Here is a 24658-nt window from a genome sequence, read left to right on the forward strand (position 1 = left end):
ACTAATTTGATTCTGAATTTAACAACGGCAGCAAGACTGTTGGTGGCGCAATACTGGAAGAAGGAAGAATTGCCTACTATTCAAGAATGGACATTAAAAGTAACAAACTTAGCAGAGATGGCTAAAATATCAGCATATCTTAAGGACCATTCAGATGAGAAATACAAGCTGGAATGGAGAAGATGGATTGATTACATTCAAAATAAATATGGGATTAAGACAGATAATTATAGCTGTAGCGCAGTGTTCCTCAACCTTGGCGACTTTCAGTCCTTTGGACTTCAACTCCCAGAATCCCCCAGCCAGCATAGCCAAGGTTGAGAAAGACTGCTGTAGGGTCTGTTCATATATTCATCGTTCAAGTAAGCAGGTCCGATATTCAATTGTCCTTTGCGGGAGGTATTAAAAAGGGAATTTTTTTTTTTAATATCCCGTGAGAAGTTTTGATTCCCTTCCATTTGCTACCATTTGCTTTCATGAAGTTGCTGTAAGCCTGTTTTTATCCATGAGGGTACACTGCCATCTAGTGAGCATTCACATAATAAAAATCAAATCATTACTGAATAAGTGAAACATACATTTGGGAGGCAAAACATTAATCTGTCAGCCGCCCGGCCCCTCCAGCAGCCCAATCAGAGGAGGAGGTGTGGGTGTCAGGCAGCATCAAGGCAACCTGAGAGGTCCAAGGGGGAAGAGGGAATGGAGCTGGCAGAGAGAGAGAGAGGGAGGGAGGGAGAGACAGAGAGATAGAGAGATAGAGAGATAGACAGAGAGAGAGAGAGACAGAGAGAGAGAGACAGAGAGACAGAGAGAGAGAGAGTGAGACAGAGACAGAGAGAGAGAGAGACAGAGACAGAGACAGAGAGACAGAGAGTGAGACAGAGACCGAGAGAAGAGAGAGAGAAGAGAAAGAGAGACGGAGAGTGAGAGACAGAGAGAAGAGAGAGACAGAGAAAGACAGAGAGGAAAGAGAGACAGAAAGAAAGAAAGAGAGAAAGAGAAAGAGAGTGAGAGACAGACAAGAGAGACAGTGAGAGACAGTGAGAGACAGAGGAGAAAGAGACAGACAGAGAGTGAGAGAGAGGAGAAAGAGAGAGAAAGAGAGATGGAGAGAGAGAGAGAGTCAGTCAGACAGACAGACAAAGGCAGAGCCTGGGCCGTCCCTCAGCCCCCAGATGCAGAGTTAACATCCCCCAGGTCTGTAGGAGGTTAATGAGGAAGAGGAACAGCTGGGTCCAGTGCCTGACACGCAGATGCCCAGAAGTCAGAGGAGAGGAGAGCAGTGGAAATCTATGAGCCGGTCCTTGGGATGGAAGAGCCACTGGTGCTAGCAAAGCCCCACCCTAGCTCTGGGGATAAAAGGCAGGGGGCGGAGATGAATAGATGTGGCAGACAACTATTCATCTTTCTGCCGGATGGACTTGTTAGCCTGCTAACAAGAGAGAGAGAGAGAGAGACTTTTTGCCCGGCCTGCTGGCACTAATAAAGGAAGCATTTAGTTAACTACAGAGGTCTGTCATGTTTGGGAGCCGGGTCAAAACACATACGCTTGTTAAATGAAAAATCATGAGTTCCCTTGCCTGGGTCACTTACATCAATTCAACCACGGTTCTTAAACGAATCATTAAGTGAATCTGGCTTCCCCATCTAACTTTGTCAGAAGGTCGCAAGAGTGTCATATGACAGCACCTCTCCCCCACCCCGCACGGGTCACTGCAACCGTCATAAATATGAACCACTTGCCAAGCATCCAAACGTTGATCATGTGATTATGGGGACATCGCTACAATGGCTGTGCGAAAAACGGTCATAACTCCCTTTTCCCCGCGCCGTTGCAACTTAGAACGGTCGCTAAATAAACTGCTGTTAAGTCGGGGAAGACCTCTCATTGTTAACACCGGCAGTTAACAGGTTTTGTGATTATTCAGTGAAGAAGTTGAGATCTGAAAGTTGCGTCAAGCTTGAAATGCGTGGCAGAGTTTGGCTCACCTGGGAAAATATATTGGCAGTCGGAGGGATCCGGCTGTCGACGATGCTGTAGAGGATGGCTAGCAATCTGTCCAATGGGAAGGTCTTCGGTCCCAGAAGATGGTTGCTGGTCTGTTGTGTCGTTGTGGTTTTTAAACAAACAAACAAAAAAGGAATGGTTAACTGTACTGGCTTGGGATCTTGCAGAACGAATCTCGTTCACTTTACTACTCCAGTTGCCAAAACCCAAATGTGCAGGTAGTCCTCGCAACTGAGCCCAAAATTGATGTCGCGAAGGGAGAAATTGGTCAAGCGCCCCGTTTTACAGCTTTTGCTGCCACGTTTAGGAGCAATCACTGTGGGGATTACATCAGTAACATGGTCGTTGAGTGAATCTGCTTTGCCCATGGACTTTTGCTTGTCCGGAGGTCGCAAAAAGGGGATCACATGAACTCGGGGACACTGCAACCATCATAAATGAGTCAGTTGCCAAGCCTCTGAATTTTGATCATGTGACCCCAGGGATGGTCAACGGAGTTGTGTGAAAAATGGTCGTAAGTCGCTTTTTTCAGGGCTGTTGTAACTTTGAACAGTCATGAATGAACTGTTGTAAGTCGAGGACTACATGTACCTTAAACAATTAGATAGATAGATGATAGATAGATAGATAGATAGATAGATAGATAGATAGACAGACAGACAGACATATATATATATATATATAGAGAGAGAGAGAGAGAAGATAGATAGATAGATAGATAGATAGATAGACAGACAGACAGACAGACAGACATATATATATATATATATATATATATATATATATATATATATATATATATATATATATAGAGAGAGAGAGAGAGAGAGAGAGAGAGAGAGAGAGAGAGAGAGAAGATAGATAGATAGATAGATAGATAGATAGATAGATAGATAGATAGATAGATAGATAGATAGATAAATAGATAGATAGATAGATATTCGTAGATTTTCATGGGTGTAGGTATGCTGGTCTTGTTGTATTCGGGTCTTTTCCCGTGTAAGATTGAGATTGTCTTGGCAACGTTTCGGCGACCAGACATCTGGAAACCAGCCCTAATCAACAAACAAGCCCAACCCACCACCCAGACCGTTACAACACGAAACAGCAACGGACACACAGCCAGCACCAATCTACCAATCATGATACAACCACACAACCAATCATTCCACTTACTGAAACAAAGCCAGCACTCCACACACACACACACACACACCAAGGATTTCTAAAAAGACAGCAGCTCCGACCATGCTTTAAGGCCAAAACCCAGCCTGAAGATGGCGAGTGAGACCTCGCCGAAACATTGCCAAGACAATCTCAATCTTACACGGGAAAAGACCCGAATACAACAAGACCAGCAAGACACATGTGAAAATCTACAAAAACTGAAACAAAATGTTTTACATGGATCCGAAACACAAAGCTAAATTACCTTTTCGTGTTTCTTCTGAAAGTTTACCTTCCTGATTTTTCCATGATGCTGCAAGAGACAAGGAGAATTTCATTATTAGGTAGACGTTTACAGAAGTGGCATCAAACTGGAAGATGGTGGAGAATCGGGGCATTTCTGCATGCGTATTTCAACTATAATTCGTTTTATTTTTTTTCTTCATTTACTATTTAGGTCACAATAATAAAGCAATACAGCTTCCAGCTTCAAATGTCTACTGTCAACCCGCAACCATTCCGCTCAACCAACTTTCCAAGTTTGGATGGGGCTGAACCAAGGGTGCTTAGGATTGGCCTCAAGAGTTCTGGCTGCCCCATGATTGTGATCTGGGTTGCTTAGCAACCTGACCCCATTTATGACCTGTTACCATGAGCCCTGCAATCAGGTGACTCCCAATGGCCAGCAGAGTAGGTCAAAAGTTTGCGTTAAGTCTCCCCCATCCAATTTATTTTAAAGCAGCTCAATCCAAGTGGTCTTCATTTATATTTTATTTCAGCAATAATAAACCTCTTGCTCATACATCCTCAATTGCTTTGAACTTTCCTGGGCTTTTGGACAGCAGATTCTCTCCTCTTCTCTATCCAGAATGCGGGCAGAGAGGACCGCTGGTTTGAAAGAGGGGTCAAGGAGGAGGCCACCTATATCAAGACTGAAGAGCCCCTCTCAACAGAAGGGGAGGGATACGACATCATCTGTCTCTGGTCTGCAACACAGTCCTTTCGGCAGTTCCGAGATGATTCCACAACCGTTTGCACTCTGATACAAGTGACCCCGAGGAGGGCACAGATAAAACCCCCAAGTGTCCTCCAGAGCTCCTGTTGTGTTCCGCCAGCAGAGCTGGCAGCAGACTCAAGACAGTGAGGAGGTTGGGGAGGAACATGGGCCAGTCCTGGAGTCTGGAGAAGGCTCTGATGAGGGCTCTGTGTTGGAGGCAGAGAGGGGGCCAGGACCATCTGACAGTTATCACCTGCCTTCGGGGTTAGTCATCAGGCTCCAGCTGTTCGTCTGCCTCACTGATGTCCGACTCCGAAGGCAGCTGATAACTGGCATACAGCAAGCAAACCAGTAATAAAAAATAAAAGGAAACCCACCACTGAGCAATTCATCGTCCACCTTACTCCCAAGTCAACCCCTGTTCTTTAGCTGTTCCCTTCCTCTGGCAACTCTGTGCATCCGCACACTGGGAACAGGCTCCAGCTGTTCCTCTGCCTCACTCATGTCCGACTCCGAAGGCAGCTGATAACTGTCAGATGGCTCTGGCCCCCTCTCTGCCTCCGACACAGAGCCCTCATCAGAGCCTTCCCCTCCAGGACTGGCCCCAACCTCCTCACTGTCCGACTCTGCTGCCAGCTCTGCTGGTGGGCCACAAGAAGATCTGGCTCACGGAGCTGCCCTGGAAACAGCAAAGGACCAGCCCGCAGTGCCTGCCAGCAAAATGGAGCTCTGGGGAGCCACATGCAGCCCCCTTAGGCTCCGTTTTCAGCAAGGGCAGCCTCCTGCAGCCCTCTGCCAGCAGAAATGGAGCTGTTTTTACTGGCAAAGACCTGCAGAAGGCCGTCACAGCCGAAAACAGAGCTTAGGAGCCCGTTTTTGCTGGCAAAGCGCGTGGGCGGCCACAGGAGCCCCCAACACGTAAAATTAAGCTTGCCACATCCACCCCAGGCCCCCGAGGTCAAACACAACCCTGATGTGGCCCTCAATGAAATCGAGTTTGACACCCCTGCTTTAGATATTGTCATGTTTCTCCGTGTAAAGAAAACTATCATAAACGCTACTATTTAAACATTTTTATTTGAATCCCGAGACACCTTAAGGGCAAAAAAATAACAAACCTAAAATTACCTTAACGAAGAATCTTTTATCTGTCCTGGCAGGATTGTAAGAGGCCAGATAAGCTGCTATTAGAAGAAACTTGGAATAAAAGGGCAGTTCTACATGAGCATGAGTTGAAAGTCCTAGAGGGAAGAAAACGGTTAAAAAAAAAAAAGAAAGAAATATTGAATCTGACAATTTAAAAGCTCATGTTAAAAAAAAATCAATTTAAAAGGTTCTTGCCCACCGTTTAATTTTTTTTTTTTCAAATCTGTTTTTGGTTTTTGGGGGGTGGGGTTGGGGTCGTTGGTGTTTTTTTGTTTTTTTTTAAAGATGCTGGTATATTTATAAATTCTTTCTTATTTGTTCAAAATTCTTAAGGCTCCTCTCATCATCAATAATTTAGACAGCCAAACTATTGTTGCTACACTGTTGTGACCCAGCAGGAGCCGTTGGAGCTGCCACCAGAGTCCGACAGCGAGGGGCCCGATGAGTCGGCTCTGGAGGATATGGAGGACCCTGGACAGGGTTCCGACTCCAAGCAGGGCGCAGAGAGGCTGGTTGGCCACCAGGAGGCCCCTGAGCCTTGGACCAGTGGGGAGGAGACAAGGGAGTATGAGCCTGAGGTCAGCAGTGAGTTGTTCCTGGATGCCCGGCACCAAAGAGCTACTAGGCGTCAGGAACAGTTGCGCAGTTACAGGAGGTAATTGCACTCAGCTGGTGGTCATTAGGCTCCTCTCCAGACTATAAAAAGACTGCTTGTGCACACGCCCCTCTTGCAGAAGTCAACGCAGGAACGAATGTTGGAGAGCATTTTTGTGAGCTTGGCAGGCTGGATTGCTGCCACAGCTTATCTGTGCTGGATTGCTGCCCAAGCATGTCTGTGCCAGTTTGCTGCCAAGGACCTGTCTGTCTGTTAATTAAATGCCGTAACTTATCTTTGGCTCAGAGTGTGTGTTGGTGTGGAACGAGGGGGGTCAGAATACTACACATACCTTTTATTTGTCCAGGTTCTCCATTATCTTGCTGTAACCGTTCCCACTGGGAGCTAAAAAAGACAAGGTAGCTGTTCAAGGTGGCGCAGTGGTTAAATGAGCACTGCAGGCTACTGCTAGATCAGCAGGTCAGCGGTTCAAATCTCACCGGCTCAGGGTTGACTCAGCCTTCCATCCTTCCGAGGTGGGTAAAATGAGGACCCAGATTGTTGGGGGCAATATGCTGACTCTCTGTAAACCGCTTAGAGAGGCCTGAAAGGCCTATGAAGCGGTATATAAGTCTACTGCTATTGCTATTGTTCAAAAACCCCATGTTTGTCGTGGCTAAAAACAAAAGTTTTTTTAAAAATCCTTCCTTTTTTTAAAAGAATACATTTGGGATTCTTTGGGATTAAAGAAGTAAAGCAGTAAAGTTGTTTAACAGTACGTCTACAGCAGGAACAATACAAGATTGTTTCACTGGATAGGCAGCTTGACAACTAGAGGCTGTTATTTGAAACATTTTGTAAGAAGGTTGCTTCATGAAGCTGTGGTGCTATTGTCCTAGACACAATAGAGGAAAATTTCATCCAAACATACAGCTTGCCTTCCCACTATCTCAAAACATACAGGTTCAGCAGGGAATCAGGGTTTTTGCTAAGTAATCGTGCAAATTATATAAATACTAGACGTGAATCAATAAGCTTTCCCTTCTTTGGAAGAAAAGGAAGAAAGACCAAACAAAATTCATCAGTCACTTTGGTATACTAGCTGGAGTCTCGTGGTTCGCTATGAAACTATGTGATCGGGCTTGATACTAAAAGCTTGAAACTTAATGTAGAATGTGCAACTCCTTAGCATCAGAGCGTGTTAATATAAGGCAACTGGCAGTTGGAACAGAGTTCCTTTCAGGTGGGGAGGGGAAGTAGAATGTCTAAACTCCCAGCCGGCAGGCTGGATGAGTCACGCACTGGCAACACCCATGCCCGGTCTAGTGAAGGAGCAGCATCATAGCGTGTTAACATAAGGCAACTGATAGTTGGAACAGAGTTCTTTTCAGGTGGGGAGGGGGAGTAGAATGTCTAAACTCCCAGCCCACAGGCTGGATGAGTCACATACTGGAAACACCCACGCCCAGTCTAGTGAAGGAGCAGCATCAGAGCGTGCTAGTATAAGGCAACTGGCAGTTGGAACAGAGTTTCTTTCAGGTGGGGAGGGGGAGTAGAACATCTAACTCTTTAGCATCAGAGCGTGTAAATATAATATCCTGTTTCTCCCGTTGTTCCACCTGATTTTTTCGCAGGGCTCTAAGGAAATGAAGTCTCTGTTGGGCCTTTCCAATCACTAGAGACGTGTTGTTTTTCACCTGTTCTTCCTCAGCATTTTGCTCTTATCTGCAACTGCTTTTAATAGAAAACTCATACAAGAAACCTTCCACGCCGCACGTCTTCCATATGACTTGCCTAACTGTACGTTTTTCATTACTAAAAAATAAATAAACTCTTGCCCATGTTAAGCAGAATTTAAACAGATAGGGACGCTCATAATGATTGGGGAGGGCGGGGGGGGGGAAACCTTTCACATCTGATAACTCAAGTTTGTTACAGTAAAAAAAAAATAATACAGAGAAAGAAGATAAGCCATTACCTTGATACTTCTCGGAGATAAACCGTCTGCATAGCTTTCTTCAAATGGGATTCAATATTTTTCCACAGTCGGCGTGTGTCGCGTTCGTTCGCTGTAACCGCGGAAAGACAATTTAACCAGGGTGGAGCTCTGAAGAGCATCCAGCAATATAACCATCCTTGCCAACTTTAGTCGACTCCATCCGTTCTCTCTTGGATGTTCCAGAATCGTCTAACCAACAGGGCTAAATTATTTTCAGACTAAGAATTCTGGAATCTGCACTCTTAGTACACCAGTCGAGTGCTTACAGAAACTTTTGAATCTATAGGGTACTATGAGCCGGGGTAGCGCAGCAGTTAGTGTGCAGCACTGCAGGCTACTTCTGCCGACTGCCGGCTGCCTGCAATTTGGCAGTTCAAATCTCACCAGGCTCAAGGTGGACTCAGCATTCCGTCCTTCCGAGGTCGGTCAAATGAGGACCCAGATTGTTGGGGACAAGAGGCTGACTCTGCAATCTGTTCGGAACTGGGCCACACAAGCGGCGGAAGAGCACAGGCACACAATTCCCACCTGCGCAAGCAGTGGGCATATGAGCTTGAAGCTTCATTTGCATAAGCGACCAACTGCCACTTGCATAGAGAACTATCTCTTTCCCCCCACACCCAGCGCACCAGTCTGCCAGGCCCGAAAGGTTGAGGACCAGTGTCATAAGTCAACAATTTTTGAATCAACTCACATGCCCAAAATCCAGGACCACAGGACTCTAAGGGGCGGTGCTCATCTCTGTTTCAAAGCCAAAGAGCCAACACTGCCCAAAGACATCTCCATGGTCATGTGGCCGGCATGACTAAATGCCGAAGGCGCACGGAACACAGTTACCTTCCCACCAAAGGTGGTTCCTACTTTGCTACTTGGATTTTTACCTGCTTTCGAACTGCTAGGTTGGCGGAAGATGGGACAAGTAGTGGGAGCTCGCTCCGTTATGCAGCACTAGGGATTTGAACCGCCAAACTGCCGACCTTTCTGGATTGACAAGCTCAGCATCTTAGCCATTCAGCCACCATGCCCCCTATTTTAATAGTACCGGGTCATATTTAGGCTGTGGAATGGTAGCAGCATATTTTCCGGAGGCCTTCTCTTACCCATGTAAAAAAAATCATTTCAGTCTAATTTGACTCTCTTTTTTTTTTTAAATATAATTTTTATTAAACATTATTACCTTTAAAAAACAGGAAGAAAAATACAGCGACATAAATACAACGACATAAGCAAGACAAATCATACATAACAATATAAAGTAAAACATACAGATACAAGAGAGTCTAATTTGACTCTCCATGACTGTAGGGATATTTCCACAGAGTTTTATTGCCCAAATACTCCTGCGGTATTTCCCGCATAGCTTAGTGCTCTGTAATTTCTGGTGTAATTTTTGTCTCCTATTGAACCAGCATACGTGTACCGATTTTTCTCTCTCCTTTTTATGACCCTACCATCCCTTTTATCAGAATAGGGTCGGGGCGACAGAATGGAGCTGAGCATTTACTGGCCGGATGCCCTTCCTGATGCCTAGGCGGAGTTCACAGCAGATATTTTCTCTTTGAGTCCAGGGAGAGAAACATCTGCCGCCGCCTGGGATTGAACTCTTTAACTTTCCGAGTGGGAGGCAAGCATCTTCACCTCTAGGCCACCGCATTGCTCAGTCTGTATGTATCCATGACAAGGCAGGATTCATTCACATAAAAGCATTCCTATGAAAGTAAACTACTCACCCTCTCCTTGGACCACAGGCTCACAATATTTAGAGAAATTAAGTGCAGCCTGTAAGATAAAAGAGTGAAAGATTTATTTAGTATCATTTAGAACTTCAAGATCCACTATGTATTCTAAATTGCCTGTGAGATGTGTGTGTGTGTGTATGTGCGTGTGCATCGGGAGAGAGAGGGAGGGAGGGGGGAGGGAGGGAGAGAGAGGAAGACAGAGAGAGAGAGAGAGAGAGAGAGAGACAGAGAGAGAGAGAGAGAGAGAGAGAGAGAGAGAGAGAGAGAGAGAGAGAGAGAGAGAGAGAATATGAAAATCAGAATGTCATTTTTAAATGTGTGCCAGTGTGTTCAGAGAAAAAAAAGGAACAATAAAAGTTATCTTAGCTTAGCTTTATTATGAAAAACACCCCAAGAGATCCCTCACCAGATGTTGAAGCTCCTTCAAGTCCCTGCAGACTGGATAGAAGACTCCAAGAAGAATATTGATATATGCAGCATAAAAATCAAATGAATATTCTGGAGGATGGTCATGGGACAGAATCTTCTGCAGATGTCCTATTTGAATTTTTAAAAAAACAACAACAAAATTGCTAAAGCTCGTAGTGTGACTAACTGCATTGTTTTCAGTGCTACAATGCAGGAGACATCACACCGAGTAACATTTTTATATAAGACCAAGAAACCTGCTGTTACAGCCATTTTTTTTGGGGGGGGGGATTAATTTTTAGCTATCTAACTCACTCTAGTTAATCAGGTAATATTCTAAGCCAATGATAGGCAGCCCAAGTCTTCTTCATTAAAATCATCATATCATGCTTTCCATTTCCTTACAGATAGAATTCTGTTTGAAGAAAACATCTACCACAATTTCTTCTTTTATAAGAGGGGAAGGGTAAAGGGGAGGAAGGGGAAGGAGAGAAGGGAAAGGAGAGGAGGAAGGAAGGAGAGAAGAAAGAGAAGAAAAGGGGGTAGGAAGGAGGGAGGGAGGAGGGAGGGAAGCAAGGAGGGAAGGAAGGAGGGAAGGAAGGAGAGAAGAAAGGAGGGAAGGAAGGAGGGAAGGAAGGAGAGAAGAAAGGAGGGAAGGAAGGAGGGAAGGAAGGAGGGAAGGAAGGAGAGAAGAAAGGAGGGAAGGAAGGAGGGAAGGAAGGAGGGAATGTAGGAGAGAAGGAAGGGGGGAAGGAAGGGGGGAAGGAAGGGGGAAAGGAAGGAGAGAAGGAGAAAAGAAAGGAGGGAAGGAAGGAGGGAGGGAAGGAGAGAAGGAGGGAGGGAAGGAAGGGTAGTAGGAGAGAAGAAACGAGGGAAGGAAAGAGGGAGGGAGGGAAGAAGAAGTAGGACCGTTGTAAGATAAGATGGATCTATGGGATGATAAAAAAGCAATCTTCAAGTATATTGTCAACAGTAGGGAAAAATTGTTATAAATACATATTATTAATAATAGTTATGAGATCATATAATTGTGAATGTATATATGAAATTGATAAAATAAAATAAAATATAAAAAAAATTTTTTTTTTCTTCTTTTATATCAAGATACCCAGAATGACCAAACCTCAAGCAATGAAATGCCTTTTTTTCAATTCAGGTAAACATTTTATTAATATGTCCCTTAGGGTCCTTGTTCATTTATATAGTGATTATTAACTGCCAGGCATGTTAACATTATTTGTTGATTATCTCATATTTATATTTTACACAATGCGCTTGTTTTCCTTGTCATTCTGAGAGTGATGATTAGTGGGAAATAAGATGCTTCTAATTAATAAACGGCTGGCCACCATACCCATTAACATTTCTGAACTACAGATACTTCTTGACCTATGACCATAATTGAGCAAAAATTTCTGATGTTAAGTAAGACATTTGTTGAGTTTTGCTCCATCTTGTGACCTTTCTCGCCTCAGTTGTTAAGTGAATCACTGCAGTTGGTAAGTTAGCAACCTGGCTGTTAAGTTTGAAGTTTGAAGTTTAATAACATTTGTATGCTGCCCAATCCCGTGGGACTCCGGGCAGCTAACAATACAATAAATCAGAAAAAAAAAAGATAGATTTAAAAAACACATCATGCACTCCATTCTGAGTGGGGCTGGACCATATATTGGGGTCAACAAACCAGACTCCTCCCCAAGTCCCTCCTTAAATACAATCTTGAGAGGAGCCTAATTACAACCAGCTGAGTCCAATTATCTTTTGTAACTGCGTAGCTGTTTTCTCCGTCGATCTACCCGGCGTTGCCAGGCATCCAGGACCACCTCCTCCCTTGTCTCCTCGTCACTTACTCCAAGGCCTGACGTCAGGAGCACACTCCCTTCGGCTCTCACCACTGCTCCATGCCTCAGACGCCTCCTGGTGGCCAACCAGCCTCTCTGCACCGTGCTCGGAGTCGGAACCCTGTCCAGGGTCCTCCACCTCTTCCAGAGCCGACTCATAAGGCCCCTCGCTGTCGGAGTGTTTGCAGCTCCAACGGCTCCTGCTGGTCCACAACAGGTCACTAAATGAACTGTTGTAAGTCGAGGATTCTCTGTTTTTCACTTGACAGAGCTGTGTGCATCAGGCTTAGTTCCTAACCATTCCAACGCCTAAAGACTGAGCAACGTGGGTCTGGTTGACAGAAATAAGATTTAGATATCACGGTTATTCCTCTTCAATAGACATATTAATAAAATGGTACACGGTATGTAGAGATTCTCAACCATCCAGGTCACGGTTGTCCCAAAGGTGCTTTTTCAGGAGGCAACTGGACTTTCTTGTTCTTTCTTTGAAGACATTCCGCTTCTCATCCCAGAAGCTTCTTCAGCTCTAACTGGATGGTGGGGAATGGAAGGATTGATATTCCTTGCAGACAGCTGGATATTGGCATCCTTTTAGAGCAAGGGTGTCCAAAGTTGGGAACTTTTAAGACTTCTGGACTTCAACTCCCAGAATTCCCCAGCCAGCCATGGGGAATTCTGGGAGTTGAAGTCCACAAGTCTTAAAGTTCTCAACTTTGGACAATCCTGTGTTTAGAGAGCCATTGAAGCACTTGGAAGTTTATCTGTGTCCTCAGGATCGGTGCAAGTGTTCCTGTAGAGTGCAATTTTTTTTTCTTTTTCCTCTGGAAATCCATTTCTCCTCCCACACCATTCCAAGGGTCTTCAAATTGGATAGCTAAACGTCTGTAGAGATTCTCAGTCATCCAGGCCATGGTGGTCCCAAAGGTGCTTTTTTCAGGAGGCAACTGGATTTTCTTCTTCTTGTTGTTTAAAGATGTTTCGCTTCTCATCTAAGAAGCTTCTTCAGCTCTGATAAGATGGTAGGGAAATGGAAGGATTTATATTGGTTTGGTTTGGTTTATTGGATTTATATGCCGCCCTTCTCCCAAGGACTTAGGGTGGCATACAACATTAAAAAAATACATATTACAAAAGTTTTTTTAAAAATTAAATAGAACATCCCAAACAAACCCAATTAGGATTAACAATAACATTTTTTTAAAAAAAAAATCGATTAAAATTAACAATGATCAATAATTTATTTTCTTTTGTTCAGGCCAGGGTGGCTTGCTGGAAAAGCCAACTTTTTAGGGCGCATCGGAAGGACCGGAGGTCAGGGATTATATGCAGCTCATTCCAGAGGGAAGGCACTCCCACAGAGGAAGACTCTCCCCCTGGGGGTCGCTAGCTGACACTGTCTGGCATATTCCTTGCAGACAGCTGGTTGTTTAAATCCTTCCATTCCCCGCCATCCAGTCAGAGTTGAAGAAGCTTCTCGGAGGAGAAGCGAAACATCTTCAAAGAAAAAAACCAAGAAAGTCCCGTTGCTTCCTGAAAAACTATCTGTGGGGCACTGTAGGCTTCCCCCCACCTTTTTTTTTTTTTTTTTTTTTGTCCTTACCTATGCTGTAATCTGGAAAATATAATGGCAGTGGCTCAAGGCATCCTGTGCTTGGACGAAGAAGTTCCCAAACAATTTCACTGAGGAGAACCACGCTCACGTTCTTCTGCGTCTGTAAGCGAGCGAAGTTAGAGAAGAGACAAATTAAAAATAACCCAGGAGCTATATTTTTAATCAGAGAAGAGTTCAGGTTTTGCAAAAAAACAAAAAGCGGAAAGAAATTAATCCGATTCAGCATTTCACTTTTAAAGATATTTGCATAGTGAGAAGCCCTTAAATAGCTTAATCAAGCAGCTAACACATTTAGATATATTTTTTTAAAAAAATAGGTTTCAGCCTCCTCTTTTTCTGCACTATGACATTTATGATTCCCCAAGGTACATATCTTAATTATTAAGGAGGATAAATTGATTGCGTTCGGAGGAGGGGGGGAAATAATACTTAAATGACATTTATGTTTCCCAAAGATACATACCTTAATTATTAGGGGGGACAAATTGATTGCGTTTGAAAAAATAATACTTAAATCATTAAAACTGATAGGACCTCAAAGCAGCCATCCTATTTTATTTCCAATCTGCTTTCCCCTTATGGGATAATGTGCCTTTTATTCATCGCTAGTACGCTTTTACAACAGTAAAACCTTCCTGTTATTTTTATATTCAGGGCCCAGTTTTCAAGGGAAGTTGGTTCTCATTGTGCTAGAAGTTATGGGATAATGGAGGAGCTACTAATTAATTTGTCAGAAAGGCACATAAAACTATAAAATGACAACGTAGAATGGAATGAAACGTCAGATCAAAATGAAAATGAGCTTCGGAGTTAAAGCATGCTTTAATAAAATCTGGGCTTCTACTGACTAGCCCAGGGGTCACCAACCTTTCGGACTTCAGGGAACACTAAATTCATAATTTTATATCCCGTGGACCACTAATATGATCTGCCTAATGAACCGGCTAGGTGGGCGTGGCTAGGTGGCCATGTGACTGGGTGGGTGTGGCCAACTCGATGTCACTCACGTCAAGGGGCGCCTCACCAGACTCTACTCGCCCCTCCCCTCCCAGCCACTCCTCCCCTCCCCACCCGGGCCTCTTAGGGCCCCAACAGGAAGCAGTTGCTGGAGCTAAGCAGCCACCATGAGAAAGAGTTGGCAAAAGAGCTCAGTTCACATTGACTGAGAAGGAGGCTCAGCAGAAGCACCTCATTGAGAACTACAAGCATAGGCTTTCCAAGCAGAGGGAAGACGAGTGGGAGTTCAAGGCCAGATACCGGCACCTGGAGGCTCAGGGGGCTGAGATGGTCAGCCAGTTCCAGGCCATGATGCAATGCCACTGGAACGCGGCCCTCCGGCTCTTCGCTACCAGCGGTCCTTCCCTCCAGCCTTCGCCCAAAGCCCCACACCAGGAGGCTGAAGCAGGCCCAAAGTCACAATTTCTGCCCCCCTCCGACCCCCACAAAAAGACCCCGAAGGGGGACACTCTCTGCAGCAACACAAGCGTTCATTGCACGTATCCATCTCAGGGGCCATAGTTTGAGGACCCCTGATTTAGTGCAATAGAAAAAAATGCAAATAATTTTTCTGCGGACCACCCAAGTTTTCTCACAGACCACCAGTGGTCCATGGATCACCCGTTGGTGACCGCTGGACTAGCCATTTCCCCAGGAGGCCAAAGCCAGGTAAAGAGATTCTTCCTCCTGACTTGAAGCATTCTAAAATTTGACTTTAAATTCAAAAGGAATCCTGAAAATAATCCCTTTCAAGGAAGCGTTGAAAAAAAAGGAGAGAAAAACCCATGAAGGGGTTGATGATCGGAGTAAAAAAGCAAAAATTCCACGCGTTCCATATCTCTGAAGTTTTGCTATGAACCGAAAGTTTCCTTCCTTTCATTACTGGTGCAGAACTACATTTTTCATCGAAAGTACTTCACATCTCAATTAGATTTTATTCACCTCCTTTTTTGATCCAGGACGTTGGAAAAGAAACAGTTTTAAACTTTCTGACACAGGAAAAAATGGTCAATATTTGTAAGTCGAGAGATCTATTATATCCTGAGATGTTTATTCTGGTTTTTCATTATTAACATCATATAGTATCAAAAGGCTTGAGACAACATACTGTTGTTTAAAAATTTACGAAACTCAAAATAAAAGAATAACAAAGTTGGAAGGGACCTTAAAGGTCTTCTAGTCCAATCCTCTGCACAAGCAGGAGATCCTATACTATTCTAGAAAAATGGTTGTCCAAACTCTTCTTAAAAACCTCCAGTATTGCAGCACCCACAGCTTCTGGAGGCTAGTTGTTCCACTGATTAATTGTTCTAACTATCAGGAAATTTCTCCTTAGTTCTAGGTTGCTTCTCTCCTGGATTGGTTTCCATCACAAATTAAAACATACCAAAATGTACAGATGGTGAAATTAGGTTAAAACAGAATTAAAATATTACTTTAGTTAAAAAAAAACCCAAACACAATAAAGCAAGCAAACACTGTAGACCAGCGACAAAGCTTTTTTGTTCATTTTTAAATCCTTCCAAAAGGTCAAAATTGACCCTATTGTACTGGAAAGTGAGTTCCAGGAAGTCAGGGAGAAAATGTGGCTCTAAGAATCCTCCCCAGATAATCTCATTGGGCGGCGGGAATCCGATTAACGCAATACTGAGATGGAAAACTACTCCCAAAGGCTGTGAAAGATAGAGCTGTGGAAACCACTGTTTGAAAAATGTAACTGGACAAATTTCCTGTTGTTAAGTCTGCATACTGCCCAGAATCATCTATGTGAGATGGATGTCAGTCAGAGAGAGAGAGAGAGAGAGAGAGGGAGGGAGGGAGGGAGGGAGGGAGGGAGGGAGGGAGGGAGAGAGAGACAGAGAGAGGAAAGGGAGGAGAGGAGAGAGAGAGGAGAGGAGAGAGAGAGAGGAGAGAGAAAGAGAGAGGAGAGGAGAGAGAGAGAGGAGAGAAAGAGAGGAGAGAGAGAAAGGAGAGAGAGGAGAGAGAGGAGAGAGGAGAGAGAGAGAGCAGAGAGAGAGAGGAGAGAGAGAGAGAGGAGAGAGAGAGAGGAGAGAGAGAGAGGAGGAGAGAGAGAGAGGAGCAGAGAGATAGAGAGAGAGGAGAGAGCAGAGAGAGAGAGGAGAGAGAGAGGAGAGGAGAGAGAGAGAGAGGAGAGAGAGAGGAGAGGAGAGAGAGAGAGGAGAGAGAGAGAGAGAGAGAAAGAGAGAGAAAGAGAGAGAAAGAGAGGGAGGGAGGGAGAGAGTGGGAGAAAGAAAGAGATGATATATAACATTACATAAAATATATAGAGATAATAATATAACGTTAGTATGTATAATATATCTGATATATTAGGTATATCATCTGGCACTGCACACCAGAACAAGACACAAGGAGAGTTTTTTCCCCAAATGCCATCACTCTGCTAAGCAACTAATTCCCACAACACTGTCAATAATTTACTAAGACTATATTACTACTATTATTCTCCCTAGTATCTATCTCTCCCCACATGACTATAACCATATTGCTTGTATCTTTACAATTTATATATTTTTTATTTTATTTTATTCCCTTTCCTATGATTTGATTGCTTATTAGTAACCTATGGCTATCACTAAGTGTTGTATCTTATGATTCTTGATGGATGAATGTATTTTATTTTATTTTTCTTTACATACACTGAGAGCATATGCACCAAAGACAAATTCCTTATGTGTCCAATCACAATTGACCAATAAAGAATTCAATTCAGTTCAGTTCAGTTCTGTTCTATCTGATATAGATGGGCAGCTATATAAATTTAGGAAATAAATTAACAAGTGTTGGAATGACTTATTTTTCCACAACTTTTATAAGCCTCTACCGACTGGAAAGAGATTGGAATCACGCAATATGCCTCTCTAATCCGTTTGAACTGCTGCAAATGCCGTTAATCCAAAGCAAACACATTTCTCCTCGCACTCAAAAGCATCACGTTTATTACATCAGATTATTGCAAGGGAAACACACGGATGTGTCCAAGGGACAACAGCCATCATCCTCGACTTCGGTTTGCTACAAAGATTAATGCACATCTTCAAAACCCAAAGGAGCACATTTTAATCAGGTTCTCGAATGCCATTTACCAGCAAGCGTAAGAGAGACTGTCCAAATTAGTATTTCTGTACTATGGCTTATTGTAGATTTACAGTTTTAATTCCAGGAGGGAAAGGATGGGAAGTAAAACACAGTCTTGAATTAAACACGAAACAATCATTTTCTTGCCTTCAAAACTATTTGCATGCATTTCTTACCATCATCCTGACTTGTCACTTTAAGTACAATACAAACAAATCAATTTTACCCTCTAATTCTTCCACTTTGTTAAAATTTAGCTTACTTAGATCTCTCAACCTCTTACCTCTACTGACATATTTACATAGCATGGTTTGTCAGCTTGTGTCTGTTTCTGTTTAAAATGCAAAATAATAATAATAAAGTAAAAAAATATATCAAATTTTAATAAAAATAAACAAACACCCATGTCATGTATCTTTCTCTCTCTTTTTCCCATTTTTTTTTGCAAAATTTATATTGATTTTAAGAGCAACATGTCTCATGGGAAATAAAGCTGTGGATTAAGCAAAACTTCTAACTAAACACTAGTTTGGGTGTATTAAGAAAATATCCTTTAAATTTAGTCACATAACTTTTCAAATTGTTGATAGATCACAAATGGCAACACAAGACAAGCTAATAAAATAAACAATTGCATAAACTCAAAAGACACATAACTGACCAAATCAGCTAGCAAAAAAGCTGTTTCACATTAAAATTGTCCTAATTTTCAACTGAAATCGTCCTAATGAAAAACGCACAAAAATAAATTTTGTAAAATGTATTGTCAGATGTGCTAGACACTTTTCATTTCAGAAACATACTTATTAAATCAGTCACGATATGCTGGAGATTTCATTCTTAAATAACAAAATGTGGCTAATTCCCTTACCAATTCTTGCAGTCTAAGAAAACCTGGGAGAATATTTCCTTCCAACTCGCGCATCTGTTCTGCTTTATCCAAAACCTGTAAACAAAAAAAATATGTTTGTTACACAAAAATGATAATTTAAAAGTTGTTTCTAGTACTCAAAATATATTTACAAATGCAAACATTTTCTAAGAGTTCCTCGAGTTTTTTTTTCCTCAGGCAGGCACAATTGGTTAGAAAGTCCAAGTATTTCAATTAAATGATTTAATCTCCCTAAAAGCAACTAAAATATGTCTTGATCTTTGATTGGAAGCCACCCAGATTTAGTTCAATTATGGGCAGCTATATAAATATTTTAAATAAATTAAATAAAATATTAGATTATATTTTGCTCTGAAGAAATAAAGTTAAGGTAAGAAGTGGTTAATACAAAGTTTAATTTTCTTCCAATAGCTACTAAATTCCTATATCTATATTGAAATAGATTCTATTACTTCTGACAATAGAAAATTATACCAATTGGCTGTTTAATTTTTAAAGGACTGGATTTCATAAAAAGTTAGGGAAAGAAAACTATATTTTATTTCAGATGGGGCTGGGCTATGCAGAACTTTTGTACTCAAATTTTACAGAAATGCCCTTGCTTAATAATACAGAAAACGTTAGGTTTCCAATTACTAAATAAATAAATTCCAGAGTGTGAACTTTCGATACATGATCTCAGTAAAGTCGGTAATGATTATATTTTACGACCTTCCTTGCCACAGTTGTTAAGTGAATCACTGCAGGTGTTAAGTTAGTAACACGGTTGTAAAGTGAATCTACCTTTCCCACTGACTTTGCTTGTCAGAAGGCTGCAAAAGAGAATCACGTGATCCCAGGACACTGCGGCCGTCATAAATATGAGTTACCTGCCAGGTGTCTGAATTTTGATCACATGATCATGAGGATGCTGCAATGGTCGTATGTATGAAAAATGGTCGTAAGTCACTTTTTTCACTGCCATTGTAACTTCGAACAGCCACTAACTGAACAGTTGTAAGTTGAGGACTACTTGTATATGTATCATTTTGAATAGTATAACAGAATACAGATGCATCAAAAATCATTAAAATAGCATATAAAATGTGTATCAAAATATAAAACGTCATAGCAGTAAATTATTTCAAAAACACATGAGTGATGAATAAAACTGAATGAAATAAAATTATGTATGAGCAGCCACTGGGGTGGTTAAATCTTCGGCTGGATATTTTATCTATCTATCTATCTATCTATCTATCTATCTATCTATCTATCTATCTATCTAACTATCTATCTATCTATCTATCTATCTATCTATCTATCTATCATCTATCTATCATCCATCTATCAATTTATCTATCTATCATCTATCTATCTATCAGCTATCAGCTATCTATCAATCATCTATCAATTTATATATCTATCATCTATCAATTTATCTATCTATCTATCATCTATCTATCTATCATCTACCTATCATCCATCCATCCATCCATCCATCCATCCATCCATCCATCCATCTATCTATCTATCTATCTATCTATCTATCTATCTATCATCTACCTATCATCTATTTATCTATCCATCCATCTATCTATCTATCCACTAGCTGATAACCCGGAGTAGCCCGGGTATGTATTTATCCCAATCCTGTATTAGAGAGAGCCCCCTTGCGGAGTACTGCGAAGCCGCTACCAAGGCAACTCCACTATGTGGTACAATAGAAGTCATTTTAAGGCACAACAGGCTGTATCTTAACAGAACTTGAATCCAAAATGCACACTATCACTCTCAAAAGTACCGTGACTTGGCACTATAGATATAATTCAGTCCTTTTCATTTCAGCGGCCCAGGCGTTCTGGAGTTATACCGGAACACACAACACATGGAACACACAACAAACATCCCCCCCACAGGGATGTCTCCCCACCCCAGCCCCCAGTATTTGTTTCCAGAGAGTAAGTCATCTGTGTACAAAGTTTGGCTGAAATTGCTCAAGGCGTAACTTGAAGTTACCTTAGTTCTTATACTTTAACGCTTATCTAAAGTGCAAATTACAATTTGAAACTCTCGTCAGGAAAAACATGATGGACACACTGTTCTCACCATAGACATCAACAAAGTTTTACTGACAGCATCAATCACTGGGGAGAATGAGTCATGTTGAGCCTCATGATTGATCATGTCTGTTCTATACCTGGGTTTGGATTTGAGAAGCATTTAAAAACTACTGAGAGAGATCATTTATCTTCATTTTCCCCGAGTTAACTGAGGCTGAAATATGTTACATTATTCACCAATGAAACAAAACAGAGTTAATTAGTTTTGCCAATTTGTGCTACCAAAACACATGGCCGATCATCAATCTTCATTTAAGTCACCCCATAATAAATCCGTACATCACAGGTTAATTCACATAAATTGATTCTGCTCACATTCGTGTCTGTTTTCATGCACAGCAGAGTGGAAAGTTCTAATTTCACTCTTAATTCTTCTGATTTATTGACAATTTGCCCAATGCAAATGATCACCAATTTAATCCACTTTATCACCTACTCTCAAGTCACTTCAGATATGAAAACGATCAATAAACAAAGCAACTTGTCTAAAACCAGCTTTATCCATGGAACAGATCAGTAAAGACCTCACAACACATTTTCATTCTTTTTTGGAGCTTCACTTTCTGTAAACATCTTTCTATAAATAAAAAGTTGAGGTCCTCAGAATTATAGTGATCAATGTGTAAGAGATATGTATTTCAGGTAAGCTCTGTTTTTGCTTTTCATGTTACAGCTAATTACATTTTATTAGCAGGATGGGATTCCCTATAGTGCAGCAATATTCTCTCTCTACAGTTAACTAACTATATAACAAAATAATTCAGCCGAGCCAATTACAAATTTCATTCTTCACAGCTAAGTAATAATACTATGCAAGCTTCCAGTGCAAAACATTCATACACTTTTATCTGAGTATATCACAGTATAAAATACATTTTTTAAAATAGTTAAATCTAAGATTCACAAGACAACCATCCATCCCGCTGCACTGTATGGGCAGCAACAACAAGGACCGAAAGCTATCTCCATCAGTAGTGGGTTTCAATTTATTTTACTACCAGTTCAAACGCGCAACGCTTCTGCGCAGAAGTGTCCAGGCGGGTGGGCGGAGCTTCCCGCTGCCGCCACTACCGGTTCGCCCGGTCTGGGGCGAACCAGCAGAAACCCACCTCTGATCTCCATGCCATGGAAATGGGAATGCTCCATTGGATATCGGGCCTCTCCCTTCTTGACCACATCACTAATGACACCATTTGACAACATTTGAGGGTGGGCGGGGGGGCACCAATTAAAGAGAAGATGAGAGAAGGCCGCCTCCGCTGGTATGGACTTTCCACTGTTACCAATTAGAAGTCAGTGGCCGGTGACCTTGCAGGCATCCAAAACTGTTCTGACCCCCTCCTCCGTCCAGTAACGATTGCCGAGACAAGCTTAACTGGAATGTACTTTAATAGCAAGACACCAAAACCTTGGTGGCCGAAAGCCAAGCAGAACAAACAGATAAGGACCTTGGCAGCAACTCAGATAAACTCGGGCAGCAATAAACACAGATAAGGCTTGGCAACAATCCAGCCTGCCATGCTCACAGTAATGTCCTCCGACATTCAATCCTGCGTTGACTTCTGCAAAGAGGGGCGTGTGCACAAGTAGCTTTTTATAGTCTGGAGAGGGGCCTAATGACCACCAGTTGAGTGCAATCACCTCCTGTAATTGCGTAATTGTTCCTGACTCCTAGTAGCTCTTCGATGGCGTGCATCCAGGAACAACTCACTACTGGCTTCCGGCTCACTCTCCCTTGTCTCCTCCCCACTGGTCCAAGGCTCAGGTGCCTCCTGGTGGCCAACCAGCCTCTCTGCGCCCTGCTCGGAGTTGGAACCCTGTCCAGGGTCCTCCACATCCTCCAGAGACGACTCAGAGGGCCCCTTGCTGTCGGAGTCTGGTGGCAGCTTCAACGGCTCCTGCTGGGCCACAACACAAAACAGAGATGGCAAGACACCCTGCGCCCTGGAGATGCAGCTGATTGTGCAAATGATCCAAAAAATGGTGTTCAATGATCCAAAAAATGAATCCTGCCTCTGTGGGGATATGCTAGGAAGGAGGAGGAGAACAATAATAACAACAACACAGTCTAAAATAGATACTTACAACATATATTGTCTGATTCTGCAGATCAGGTGTCAAAGCTGCCTTTTTAAATAAACGTATGAAATCATTGAAGGTGTTGCAGGATACAAAGGAAGGATCTTCTTCTTTGATGAAGAGGCACTGCAACTGTCTCAATATTTCTTCCAGAAGTAACCTTGAAGTAAAACATTCGGCACAATTCACAAACACATGAGGAATCTGAAAAGAACGAGGACGAAGAGAGGTTTCATTCTGCTTATATGTTATCACAAGGGAGCAAACCTAACTTGGACTGTTTACGAAGTAACAAAATGATAACATTATTTGCAAAGCAATGTCAAACACCTGTTTAACTCACTACTTACAGCTGATTTGCAAAAATCACTAAGACAACCAGGATCAGAAGTGAGGGCTGCACAGTAATGCCATCCTGAGAGCACTGCCTATAATCATGAATATGTCCATCAGCGTATAAGCCAACCCTAGAAATTTCAACCGAAATACCATGAAAAATGTGTCATGTATAATTAAGCTGACATCTGAATTTTATGACATCTGAATTTTAAACCACAGTGACAGGTGGGAAATGCAAATTGTTACCTCATCATTTATAAGACCATGCAATTTTAAGCCTGTGACAGGCTTTTTTTTAAAAACCAAAAACTAAGCTCTGGTCCGCAATTTTTTGGCGTGTACTTTGGAACCCAAAATTCTCAGCTTATCTCCAAATATATACAGTAAGTCCCATTCAAATTAACAAGTCTTACTTTTGAGCACAGCTCTCTCCCCTGCTTTTAAATGGATTTATTTCATTGCTAAGTACTTACTGATTGGGATTGATATATAGCGATCAATATATAGCAAAATATATTTTACTTTATAAAAAGTGAAAAAGATAAAAGGAGTCCCTGCGGATTTTACTCCGCGAGTCGTTGCTGACTCTAGGGCCCGCTGCTCATCTCCGTTTCAAGACCACTGAGTGAACATTATTATGTGGACATTCCCACGGTCATGTGATTAGCATGACATCACAGAGCGCTGTTACCTTCCCACCGAAGTGGTACCTGTTTATCTACTCGCATTTGCATGCTTTCAAACTGCTAGGCTGGCAGGTGAGCTGGGGCGACGACGGGCGTTCACTCCGTTGCGTGGTGCCAGGGCCTCAAACCTCAGCGTCTTAACTGCTGAGCAACCATGCTACCCTATATGCGTGTGTGTGTGTGTGTGTGTTTTTAATGTATATATACATTAAAAACCAGCCACCCAATATGACATACTCTAAATCGAGGGTAGTCAACCTTTTTTATACCTACCGCCCACTTTTGTATCTCTGTTAGTAGTAAAATTTTCTACTAACTAACAAAATAATGGTGATTTATAAAGTAGGGAAGTAACTTTACTTTATAAAAATTATAAAGCAGAGTTACAGCAAACCCCTACCGCCCACCATGAAAGCTGGAACGCCCACTAGTGGGCGGTAGGGACCAGGTTGACTACCCCTGCTCTAAATTGATTGCAATATGCAATTGCATGCAGTTCTGTTGGAAAAAGACAAGATGAAAAGATTGCTGGTAAATGTATAACAAGTTAATCACATTATAAATAAGAGCTGGGAGTGCTGGGAAAAAACATAACATAGCATCAATGCATACGAGAAGACCCAGACTGGGAACTCGGATTAGGACATCACAAAAATCAGAAACGTGACGAGTCTACTAGTAAAAAACAAACAATAAACACTACTTATTTGGCTTACCTTTATTCTAAATACAACTTCCTTTCTTTCTAAGGCCAAGGAAGCATATATTTTGAGCCACAGGTGGATCATAATTCCCAATTACTGACCCTAGGCGGTTCACCGACAAATGCGCACCGGACAAATGCGCGCCGACAAAACCGCCATGACAAAACGGCAAAATCGAAATCACGCCCACTAAAGCGCGTCAACAAATGCGCGCCGCCAAAAGTGCGCCATCGAAAATGAGAAAAT

General features: G+C 42.3%; 1 protein-coding gene across 1 annotated transcript in view; it reads right to left on the bottom strand.

The window, feature by feature from the left end:
- The window catches only part of ORC5 (origin recognition complex subunit 5), an 86200-nt gene that overhangs the window by 51978 nt on the left and 9564 nt on the right, over positions 1-24658 (bottom strand). The window contains exons 4-13 of the mRNA XM_087722294.1: positions 22690-22887; positions 18482-18556; positions 13504-13615; positions 10058-10188; positions 9643-9691; positions 7892-7982; positions 6266-6318; positions 5301-5413; positions 3441-3488; positions 1990-2100 (exon numbers count right to left, since the gene is read on the bottom strand). Coding sequence (XP_087578420.1) covers positions 1990-2100; positions 3441-3488; positions 5301-5413; positions 6266-6318; positions 7892-7982; positions 9643-9691; positions 10058-10188; positions 13504-13615; positions 18482-18556; positions 22690-22887 — 981 coding nt within the window. The remainder of the gene's footprint in view (positions 1-1989; positions 2101-3440; positions 3489-5300; positions 5414-6265; positions 6319-7891; positions 7983-9642; positions 9692-10057; positions 10189-13503; positions 13616-18481; positions 18557-22689; positions 22888-24658) is intronic.

Source organism: Thamnophis sirtalis, unplaced genomic scaffold (genome assembly GCF_051295495.1).
Source record: "Thamnophis sirtalis isolate CommonGarterSnake01/CBP01778 unplaced genomic scaffold, rThaSir2_p1.2 scaffold_9, whole genome shotgun sequence".
Lineage (NCBI taxonomy): Eukaryota > Metazoa > Chordata > Lepidosauria > Squamata > Natricidae > Thamnophis > Thamnophis sirtalis.